Consider the following 12440-nt stretch of genomic DNA (forward strand, 5'->3'; position numbering starts at 1 on the left):
TGCCTCCCATGTCAAAATGGGAGTTGGATTATAGATGCGTGCAACTGCATTTGGCTTTTTTCAAATGTAGGTTCTGTAGAACTGAACTTTTTAATTTAGGTTTAGGTTGTTAGGCCTACATTTAAATGCTTTTCCCACTGAGCCACCTTCCTGGCCCTAGAGATTTATTTTTTATAAATAAGTAATAGCTTTTATGCCAATTTAGAGTACAAAACACTTAGCCTGCCTGCCTGCCTGCCTGCCTGCCTGCCTGCCTGCCTGCCTTCCTTCCTTCCTTCCTTCCTTCCTTCCTTCCTTCCTTCCTTCCTTCCTTCCTTCCTTCCTTCCTTTCTTCCTTCCATTATTTTTCTGAAGAGCCCTGATTCTTTTTAGATTGTATTTAGAAGCCAGTGTTTTGGTGCACAGTGTGCTCATTCTATTGAGGTATTGATCCTTCCATGCTGTCTCACTTGGTAGAGCCAAGAAATACATGCACATGCATGTTAAAAGTCATTTACAGTTTATTTTTCCAATAGCATGCATGCACGCATGTGCACATGCACACACACTGAAAACTTTGAGCTAGCATTCATATCTCTAAATGCAAACCCAGTTCCATGTGAGTCATGTTGATTTGCTGTTAACTTCAACAATGAGAAGTTAGGCATCCACGTGCTGTCAATCTTGCCACAGGCACAGATCAGAACTCTTCCTTTGCAGTTTACATGGATGCTCTCCCATTTCACCCTGTTTTCTTGGGATTTCAGCCTTCGTTCTTGGTGTTTCTCTATTTTCTTTTTCTACCACTGGCCTAGTTTGACCTGACTACCAAGTATAACGAGCAAGTCCTCTAAACTATGAGCTCCTACCTGTTTGAACTTTTATATTCAGTCAGAGATGCCTTTATGCTTGGAATGTTCCCCTTTGTCTTTGTCTTTGACACTGTATGTTGGGCTGCTCTTATTTGGTGACTCCTCATTCTGTCCATGCCCTAACTCCCCAGGTTTAGCTGCTCTAGCTCCCCAAGTCAAGTTGTTCCTCAGTAGATATCTTCCTTATCCTCTTGGATTATACCTGTCATGCCAAACCACCCCTCAGCATGGCTGTGCTGCCTGCTCATGTGCTGACTTCCCTTGTGCAGTCACCTATCCCTCGCCTGCTCAGATACTCTGCACACTGGATCACCAGCATGAGTGTCCATTTTATTTTGTTTACCTTATAACTAGGATTGAATTGTTAAAAAGAGGAAATGTTAGGAAAGGGGAAAAGTTTTTAAAATTTAATAGTATGTGCATGTATGCATGTGTGTGTGTGTGTGTGTGTGTGTGTGTGTGTGTGTGTACATGCCATGGCACAAATATAGTCAGAGGACAACTTTATGGAATCTGTTCTCTCCTCTGCCTTTATCTGTGTTCTGTGGATTGAACTCACGCCACCAGGCTTGTGTAGTAAGTACTTTTATTGGCTGAGCTGTCTCACTGGCCGTGGTTTTTATATTTTTAAAGGGTAAATGTATTTCTTGGTATTGAAATATTGTCTTCGCATATGCTGTTACTACTGTTGACATGCTTAGGTTTTCCATGTAAGCTTGACCTGTGGGAGAATTTGTGCACACAGTGGAGCTCTGCACATTGCTGAGGGATGCCCATCTTCTGTTTCTGTTTGGAATGCAGCTGAAACTCTAGTCACCCTTGTAGCAGAGAGTGGTATAAGACTCTATTTCTAATGATATATGGATGACAAAGCTTTGTAACTTCTTCCATGGCAGTATCTGCATATCTTTACTAATGTGATCCTGATAATATTATTAGAAATGAAAAGTGAAGTGTACAGTCTTGAAATGGCTTGTTTGTATAATTGTACAACTAAGTTAATCACTTTTAACAAGTCTCAACAATGACTGCATTCTCCTAGGAAGGTATTAACTTATTATGGGCTAGAAAGCACTCTCTGGTACAGCATTTTCAGCCTAGAAAAATGACTTTAATTTCGGAGTTCTCTGAAACAAATGGAGACTTGTTGGGAATATTAATACTACCTTTTGCTTGTTTGTTTAGTTTAACAGGATCTATGTTTATTAGGTGATGTTTGCTAGCAAGTTCTGAGGTGCATACCATTTCTGTTGACCATGTTATCCATGTTCAGACAATGCCAATTGATATGAGCTTCATACCTTAGTCCTTCATGTCTCCGTTTGTACGAAGCACTGTGTCAAAGCTGACTTGGAGTTGTTAAGGTGACATGAGAGGTGCAAACACTGTGTATTTCAGGGTTGTGCCTTTAAAAGGACAAGAACCTAGCATTGTCGCATGTTACCCTATGCAGCCCAGATTCATTTTGTTAGGATTTAGTGTCACATTTTTCTTTTAATCTCTTAATATGTCTAATGGAAGAAAAGCAGATCTTAATTGGAAGCTGATGATCCAGCAGAGTGATCAGTAGCATGATGCTCTTGGTGGGGTGGGGTAGGGAACTAACCAGTAAGCTATCCTGCAGCCTGAATATTGTCAAAACTTTTGTCTGTGACTTCAAGCTGAGTGTACTTAATCCTTCTGAGAACATGGCCCTGAGCACTGAGCAAAGCTCTTCCTGTGAATCACTGAGAATGGTGTTCACTGGAGAGGTAGTGCATAGAAATGTCCTATTGGCTCATTCTTAGCCCTCATTCTTCCAGAAGCAAGAACTGAGAAGATTTCCTTTTTTTCAAACACATTTTAGTTGTTTGTGTCTGTCACTTTCCCTTGACAGGAAGGTGTGACTTATTGATACCTGTGACTCTAAAGGAAAACATCTTTAAAGAGTAATGGTGAAAGTAGTGAGTTTTCTGTAAATTACCACTTGCCAGAGAAAGAGAAGATGCAAAATGCTTGTCAGGTTGGAAGAAAACTCATTCAGGAAATATTTATTGAGCCAGGTTCAGAACACGGTTATGAAAAAACACAGTTGTTGCCCACAAGGAGCTGCCAGTCTGTTGGGGAAGACAGATGCTTGATTGAAACACAGTAGTAATCAGCCTTGGATGCATTTTGGAATAAACTGAGGAGTTAAAAATAATTCAGCTCCTTGGAGATTTTATTTGGCTTAAGGCAGGGTTCTGAACCTGTGGGTCACAATCCTTTTGGGGTAGCCCGCCTTTCACAGGAGTCTCAGATATCCTGCATATCAGATATTTCATTATGTTTCATAACAGTAACAAAATTACAGTTATGAAGTAGCAATGAAAATAATTTCATGGCTTGGGAGGCTTGGGAGGCTTGGGATTCACCACAACATGAGAAACTATATTAAAGGATCACAATATTAGGAAGGTTGAGAACCACAGGTTTAAGGTATATAGCATGGGCATCAGGATTCTTAAAAGATAACCATAGTTGTATCCAGGTTGTCTTCAAAGAGCTTGGAGAATGGGAAGCACAGCACAGAGGAGGGGTACTTAAACCTCACAGAAAACTTATCCTAGTGAGGCTTTCTGTTGCTGTGATGAAAACCCTGACCAAAGCAACTTGGAAAGGAAAGAGTTTGTTTGGCTTAGGTTTCCATATCATTGTTCATCATTGAAGAAAGTCAGGACAGGAGCTCAACAGGGCAGGTACCTGTGGCCAGGAGCCAGTGCAGAAGCTATGGAGGCTGTCTACTGGCTTGTTCCTGAAGACTTGCTGAGCCTTTCTTATAGAACTCAGGTCCACCTGTCCAGAGGTGTCCCCACTCACAGTGGACTGGGTCCTCCCCTATCAATCACCAATTAAGAAAATGCCCTACAGGCTTGCCTATAGCCTGATCTTATGGAGGCATTTTCTCAGTTGAGGCTCCCTCCTCTCCAGTGACTCTAGCTGTGTCAAAAACTGCCAGCATGGGAGGCTTGAGCTGAGTTTTGATATATGAAACTTCTTGAAAGGCTGAGAAGATAAGTCCTTGCAGAATAGAAGAGCGCCTGAGTAACCTAGGACAGGAAAGTGCTTGGTGCTAGTTTTCCCCTCTTCTGCTGCTTCCTTGCCTTGTCTTTAGCCCATGTGTAATTTGTGGGCCACAGTGGTCCTCATTTCTAATCCAGGGTTAATGCAACCTTCAGGGGTTAGGTTGAAAATTACATGAGGTTCTCTGCAAGAACATTGTTTAGGATCTCAGAGTCCAAGAAATAATTAGTAAATGATGGTTGTTGTATAGTAATGATACTGTTACTAGAAATGGAACATGGTTTGATTAGAGACTTACCCTGTTTTATTTAAATGGCTGGATCTTATGGTGCAAGACCATGGGAGATGCTAGTGAGTGGCAATGAATATGCTTGGCAGGTAGGCAGAGTTCCAAATGATTGCATGTATATGAGTAAAAGGCAATTAATATTGGGGCATCGTGGCAGAACCAGGACATTTCCATGGTAATATGCTAAGATGTATCACAAAGGGCGCTGGGAAAACTTGGGTCCATATTGGAAAATTGGCTCTGAACATGGTATTCTTAGCATCATTACGTGTTCTAAATTAGCAGTGAGTGTTAATAGGACAGAAATAGGATTTTCAGCTTCTTTAGCCAAGTAGTTAAAAATACTAAGTGTCTTGAAGAGTGTTGGAGGAATTAGCGGTCTCAAGGTGCTCTCAGAGATCCTGTGCAAGTTGCTATGGCCTTCATTGTTTACAGGCTTAATGAGAATATTAAGAAAGAAATGCTTGGCAATTTGCATTCAGAGGAGGCTTTTTCTAATTTATTTTCTGATTTGCAGAGAAATAAAAAAAATGCCTCCATCTGCACTGGCTTTACTGGCCCTTAAAATAACTTATGTATATTTGTTATATTATATAACTTGTCACAACATTAGTCACCACTTCTTCCATAAGGCAACATGTAAACCATCATGGGTAAGCATGACTAGAGCTATAATTATAGACCACTTTGTTCTTAGCATTTTAGTCAGCTTCTGCTTTTCTTCTTCTTCTTCTTTCTTCTTCTTTTTCTTCTACTTTTTCTTCTTCTTGTTTGTCGTCGTCATTGTCTTCTGTTTTGTTTCTGAGAGCAGGAGAGGGAGGGAGAAGGGAGGGAGGGAGGGAGGGAGGGAGGGAGGGAGAGAGAGAGAGAGGAGAGAGAGAGAGAGAGAGAGAGAGAGAGAGAGAGAGAGAGAGAGAGAGAGAGAGAATATCTTTGGCTCCATGCAATTGAACTCTGCCTGCTGTCTGAACTGAGTAAGAATCTTCGGGGCTTATTACTTATTAGAGTGAGTCAGATAATGAGAGACAACAAGAGGTAGGAATACTTGTTTCTACAAATGACCTTTTTCTTTAAAACATGTCTTTCATTATAAAAATACTTCTGAAAGGTGATATACACTGTTAATTTTATGTACATTTTGTTGTATAGACTAAATTATTGGGACAATTCCATTTAACTAGATCCAGTGGTTCCAAAATATGGTCACAAGTCAAGTAGAGCCACTGTGAGCTGATTATTTGTTAGGAAGACAAATCTGTAGTTCTACCTCAGAGACTCTGACAGAGATAGAAATCTTTTAATTAGTTCTTCATTAGTTGTAATCCATACTAGAGTTTGAAACACATGGAACTAGATGACCATACCTTTCACTTATTGTACTCTTTTAGACTCTTGGAAGACTAGTCTCCATTTCTTTTGTTCTTTACTATTATTTTCTACCTGACATGAGAGACAAAAATCCCTATTCCTCAACAGTTTATGTGTGGAAGATGAATGCTAACCATAACCAGTGTTGGAACTGGTATAATGTGGAGAATTAAATTAGGTGCTGGAGAGTGTAATGGAGTTGGTCTTTCTGAGGCCAGGTACAAGCAGAGTTTTGGGTGACAAGAAGAACTACTATGTGAAGTTCTATGTAAAGTGTTCTAACACGGAGGTGAGTGGGCTCACGTGTCTGAGTGGCAGAAAGAAGGTAAGTGTACCTAGGTCTAGTGAGCCGGGAGAGAGATCTGAAGTGAAGTTGGACAGGTAGGTAGAGACCAGGACATGTAGGCTCCTGCTCCCCCCTCCCTTTCTTTTAAACTCCAATTTTTAAAATTATGGCATGATACATATAACAAAAGTTTTCATTTTAAAATGCTCAGTTCAATGGCATTAGATACATCTGTATTGTTCTTCACCTGTCTAGCAGTAGTACTTGAAGTTTGACTCTGAGTATGCTGGATGCTTTGGAGAAGTTTTGCAGGGAGAGCTTTCACAGTCTGAACTTTACAATGAATGGACTCATGCATGCAAAATTGAGGTATCATTACATGGAGGAAAGAGTGAAGAAGGGAGACTGTCAGAAGATTTATACATTAACTGAAGGTACTAAGAAGTGCACGACTCTGGATTTTTATTTAATTTTGTGTGTTCTGGGAGCAAAATACTTGGGCATGGCACCACTGAGTTAAATTTAAATTCCCAACCCCTCTGGATACATTCTGAAGGTAGAATCAACAGAGCTTGCTGACTGGTTGGTAGTGACAAATGAAGAGATCAGAAACAGTAAGTTTTGTTGGTTTGAACAACTGTTAGAGTTCAGGACATGCAAGTTTGGGAAATAAAACCATATGTTAAATTAAAATGTGTTTGAGATGTCTAAGCATAAATCTTGAGTGGGCTTAAAAATCTGGAATCAGGGAAGAAGTCAAGTTGAATGTAGGATGTAGGGGCTTGCCAGCATTTGCTCCGCCACAAGACTGAATGAGATCATTTGGGTGATGAGTGTAGACAGCAGAATCTTGACCAGTTCAGGAGCAGGAGAGTTTAGCAAAGAAGCACCAGTAAGAAAGGCAGAGAACCAGTAGAGCAAACTTGTAGAAGGGAAAGGAAGAATGTGTTTGAAGGGGGCGGGGCAAATCAAACAGCTGTTCCAAAAGCTGCTCTGAGGATAATCAAGCACTGAGAATTGTGCATTTGAGGTCTTTGATGACATGGCAAGTGTTGTGATGATGTGGTAGTTTTATGATGCCTGCTTGAAGTAGGTTGCAGGAAGAAAGGACCAGAAGCAACAAGAATAACCTGTTAGGACATCTTTTTCCTTAGAATAGGCCTTCACAAATGCCCTGTGACTCAGGTTAAGGCATGACTGTGTGACTGTTCTAGATCTTGAATATAATACTTTCACATGCTCGTTTCATCATTTCAATTTTAGGAACATGTCAAAAAATGCTGAAGAAGTAGAAATTTAGTAAAAAAATATGTGTGGGAGCTCCGAAGAGCCTCCACAGGGACCTAGGGTTGTGTAGAACACATTTTACTTTATTTTTTGAGACAGGGTTTCTCTGCGTAGCCCTGGAACTGTAATTCTCTGTGTAGGCTGCCCTGGAACTTACTGTGTAGACCAAGCTGGACTCGACCTGACAGGTATCCACCTGATTAAAGGTGTGTGCAACGACTCCCAGCTGTGTGTAGAACACATTTTGAAACCTGTTTTAATCCATAGAAACAACATTCTGAGATGTTGTTAGTCATTTGCAGAAGAAGGGTATTTTTAGGTTTTTGGAGGAAATTTTCCTAATGCTTTTCACACTATACTATCTATTATTTGTGAAATAGAAGTGCTCCTTTTGTCAAATGCTCTACATTGAGGTCTTTGACTGGAAGGGATATTTCCACGTGATATTTCCTATACATTTGGAGCCTACTTTGAAGGTAATGTTCTGCCCTTCTGCCCTCTTGGTGGGAAAAAGAATGCAAGCTTTTTTTTTTTTTTTTAAATTTTGAGCCCTTAAGACTTAAGTTTACTTTTTTAAAAAGTAAGATGCTCTGTCTGATTTAGTTTCTTATCTTTTAGTAACTATATTTAACTAAGTATATTTAAATACCTTGGATTTTCGAATAGTCAGCTCTTTCTCTACTTAAGACACTTATTTAAAGCTAAAGCCTGAGTTTCTTTAAGTCAAAAAACTGATCTTTCACAAATTATAAAACTTCTCTCTGCTGTGAAGGAATTAGAGCAAGCATTACCTTATTTTCTCAACTCTTACGATGCTGGCATTTATGAGATGAATGTTATTTTATGTGTTACTAAGAAAAAGTTACTGCCGTTTACAATTGCAAAATAAAGCGGGCTGAAGATGTGTAAGTGTGAGGATCAAGGTCATCATTTAGGCAGTGAAATATGGAATTGGAGAAAGGATGGCAGGAATTCTGGAGTTGTCTGTGTTTCCAGTCACCCAAGGGAAGCAGACAAGTTCTTCAGACTATCTTCCCTCAGGTCTTTCACTTGCTTAGTGAGGGTAGTATTTCTACACACACCTTACAGTGCCACAGTAAGGATCACATGACATAAATGACATTTAGAGATATAGATTTTTCCTGGCAACATTCAAAGTATTTCTTTGATTTAAATTTAGGCTTTTAGATACTATTAAACAACCCAGGAAGTAACTTATTTAAGCCTTGTTGTCAGGTTTAAAATGTAATTTAGTTAGATATTTGCAAGTATAGTACTATTTTTTATTAGTATTATTTTTATTATTTTTAATGTTTTTTTTTTCTTTTTGGATGCAGGGTCTTTGTAACTCTGGTTGACCTGGAACTTTGTCTGTAGATTAGGTTGGCTTCAAAACTCACGGAACTCCACCTGCCTCTCTGCCTTTCAAGTGCTGGGATTAAAGGCATATACTGTTGTGCCCAGCTTGCTAAATAATTATTATCCAGTCTTGAAGAATTTACCTTTTCATTATAGTAGAGAAGATAATATAACCATTTTTATAACTCAGAAGTAACAACCATAAACATTCTGTTAGTACTGTGATCTTTTATGAATTTATTATGAATGCTTATGACATTAAAAAGGTAAAAGGATATAATAGTGAACATTCATACATATGGTATTGGCAGTGCAGCAAACACTGTTTTACATTTAGATTAGCATCCCATGTTCACAATATTGTAGTGAGGTGATTGTTTCTCTTGTCTGCTATTCAAAAGCTGTAAGCAGAGAGTCATTTTATTATATGTGTGTTTTATCTAGCAGTGGAGCAGAGTGTGCTACTTTATACTGTTGGTGCTTTGAGCTGAAATTTTCTCAAAAAACCTGCCTGCAGCTTTGGAGATAGAACTGTGAAGGTCAGAAACATGACACATGTCAAGTCATAGTCATGGTTAACTTACTGTGTCCAGACATTGTGTCCAGATCACTTTGCTGTTTTTATCTTGTATGCTATGAAGGTCATGGCCCAGGCCTTAAATAGCCTTCCCAAATTTGCACAGCTAGTTAGTTGTGGAGCTACTGACTTTAATTGAGATCTATTTTACACTACATCCCATGTCTTTTGCATAATGCTACCTCAATCCTTGTCAGTAACCATGATTTGTTTCTTTTGTAGGCAGAACCCAGAGACTACATTTGAAGTGTATGTGGAAGTGGCCTATCCTAGGACAGGAGGCACTCTTTCAGGTACTCACTTATCTAATTATGATAATGATGTTTCTTTATTGTATGGAATAGCTGTAAACAGAAGAAAAATAGATAAATAATGTGATGTCTTTAAGTTCTTTTAAGTGCCTTTCCTCATTTTTCATGTCCATATCATCCTAGGAAGAGGAGAGAATAAAAGTATAGTGAATACTTTGATTGGAATCCACTGCCTTGGCAGACTTATTTTTATCATTGGATATTGGTTTGCATATCATAGATGCCTGAAAATCAGTTATTTAGGCCTTGCTAATGGGCAAGGCTTAGAATTAGACTGTAGGATTCAAATTAACTGAAAGAGAATGTTTTGCTTGAAACTGCTTGAAATAGACCAAATTTAGCAAAACTGTTTCTAAAAGGTTGGAGACTAGTTAAAGGAAACTCCTCCTCTCTCTTTATCTTTGAGTAAGATTTCATAAGTATCCTGAACAGTGGGGATCTTAGATGAGGTTAGGATGTCTATAGTTTATAGACATTTATAGTTTTGTAGCTATATCCTTCCCTTCTAATGACATATGTTAAAAAATGTAGTTATTTTCTTTCATCTCTGGATTTTACCTGTTTGACTGTGTCTTCATGGTTATACTCAGGTTGTATGTGTATGATTTGTGCCCTCAGTGTATCTTATCAGCAAGTGTATGATAGCTATCCCATTATTTGTATAAAAATGCATAAAACTTACAAGTGTGGGTTAACAAATAATATAACACAGGTGGCCATATTCAGGTTAAGAATGTTGTGTGGTTTTATGCCAATTCTAGTCCTGGCACCAAAGATCTCTGGCCCCATCCTATGCTATGCTTTGGAAGTTCCACGTTGGTCCTCCTTTTATAATGCCAATTTTTTTGGGTACAAAGTTGCTTGACCTGTAAAACATGACACTCGATACTTGAACTCTTTCATCTTAGAATGTTTTGGGAGAACCCAAGATCTTAGAATTGTTTACCCAAATGGCCTGGGGCTTGTTTCCAGGGCCTGTATGAGTCAGTTTGTAGGCTTTGTCTTCATGAGTGTGGACTGTGCTGCTAGTGTGTTCACCCCAAGGTCTTAAGGTGCTCCTACATGGGGAGTGGTGTGTGGTACAGGTATAGCTGGACTTGGAGCAGTGGGGTAGGATCATGCTTGTATGAGGGGTAACTTAATGTTTGAAAGATCTCTTGCTTTCTGGGATGTAGAAGGAACAGTGGGCAGTCAGTGTTCACTCTACCACTACTTTTCTTCTTCAAACTCTAAGCATTCCAAAAAATCCACAGTGAGTTTGACTTTTATAGCATGAATTCTAATTGTTCTTAATAATAAAAACCTAGAGCCAGATATCGAGGTGGAAGTGGTAAATGCTGAAAGATCAGAGAGACAAAAGAGCAAGCTACAGACAACTTTTCCTTGCTAACTCCTCAGGCCAAAAAAGGGCGGAGCTCCTGTCCCATCCCGTCTTATATTCCTCTGCCCAGCCATATTACTTCCTGTCTGTCTAAGACTTCCAGACCTCTATCTAGTTATGCCCTCTGATCTTCAGGCAAGCTTTATTCATTTGTTTGTTTGGTTTTTCAAGACAGGGTTTCTTTGTAGCTTTGGAGCCTGTCCTGGAACTAGCTCTTGTAGACCAGGCTGGCCTTGAACTCACAGAGATCCGCCTGCCTCTGTCTCCCAAGTGCTGGATTAAAGGTGTGCGCCACCACCTGGCCAGGCAAGCTTTATTTGTTAGAGCACAAACCAAATTATCACCACAGAGTTTCCATTAGTTTTAAAGATTTATTTATCATGGTAGGAGATAAAATATATCTAATACCTTTAAGCTTGATTTACAACTTTTTTGGTTTTTCAGTTTTGCTCTGTGTAGCTTTGGTGCCTGTCCTGGAACTAGTTCTTAAAGAGCAGACTGGCCTCCTCGAATTCACAAAGATCCATTTGCCTCTGCCTTTCAAGTGCTGGGATTAATGGTGCAAGTGCACCACCACTGCCCAGCTTTTGCTTTTTTTTTTTTAAATGGGTTTTCTATATCTTACTCTGGCTTCAAATTTACTGTGTGAAGATGACCTTGAACTAATGACTCTCTTGTTGTTCTACCTCCCAAGTACTAGGATTACAGACATGTACTACCACACCCAGCTATCTGACTTTAAGACTTAAATTTTTAGATATATGGCCTGTAGATCTCCTTTGTAAACCTTGGCTAGGCCTGGAAATGTTAGAGACAGCCTTGGTCATACCCAGAACCCCCTCCCTCCCTTTGTTTAGAGATGACCGTTATCCGTTATCCTTTTATGATAGTCATTCCTTTGTTTGTGTTCATGTTTTATTACGTGTATAACTACCTGAAAAAAAATTTAATTGTGGCTATTTCTCAATTTCATAGAAAGAGAATTACTCTTTTGTAGAAGGAACTGCGGGCCTACTTTTTGTCCCACCCGGCTCCCACATGGTTAGCTTTACACCCGAAATAACAACACACAAATTGTATTCATTTAAACACTGCTTGGCCCATTAGCTCTAGCCTCTTACTGGCTAACTCTCACATCTTGATTAACCCATTTCTATTAATGTGTGTAGCACCACAAGGTGGTGACTTACCGGGAAGATTCTAGCCTACGCCCGTCTTGGGTCGGAGCTTCATTGTGTCTGCCCTCACTTCCCTTCTTCCCAGCATTCTGTTCTGTCTACTCCACCCACCTATGTTCTGACCTATCAGGCCAAGCAGTTTCTTTATTAATTAACCAATGAAAGCAAGAGATGGACAGATGACCTTCGCACATCACTGTTTATGCAGTTTTGGTATGTTTTTGCTCTGTTGTGTTTATAAGAGCCCTTCATGTTGTATGCCACTGCAGTCACTTATTTTCATCACTGTTGTGTTCATAGGATTGGACTACAGCTTTGCTGTTGTGACTGTTATTACTGGTGCTGGGGATCAAATCTAGGGCCAGGCAAGCATTCCACTACTGAGCTCTTAGACCCAGCCCTGTCTGTTCTTTTACTGACAGGAAAGTTGCAGTGTTGAAGTCATGTGCTAGATTTTGGCTATTGTAAGTGTTGCTCTGATTTTTCTCAGACATGGATCCTGGTGGGTGTA

General features: G+C 39.6%; 1 protein-coding gene across 16 annotated transcripts in view; it reads left to right on the forward strand.

Moving 5' to 3' along the window:
* Dennd1a (DENN domain containing 1A) overlaps window positions 1-12440 on the forward strand; it is a 545127-nt gene that overhangs the window by 47113 nt on the left and 485574 nt on the right. For 15 of the 16 annotated variants that reach the window (XM_075986076.1, XM_075986082.1, XM_075986085.1 and 12 more), the window contains one exon: window positions 9282-9352. In XM_075986076.1, the coding sequence (XP_075842191.1) occupies window positions 9282-9352 (71 nt within the window). Of the gene's footprint in view, window positions 1-9261; window positions 9353-12440 lie in introns of those variants that run through there. The other variant, XM_075986081.1, reaches the window with a different exon arrangement.

This window comes from Microtus pennsylvanicus, chromosome 9 (genome assembly GCF_037038515.1).
Source record: "Microtus pennsylvanicus isolate mMicPen1 chromosome 9, mMicPen1.hap1, whole genome shotgun sequence".
NCBI lineage: Eukaryota > Metazoa > Chordata > Mammalia > Rodentia > Cricetidae > Microtus > Microtus pennsylvanicus.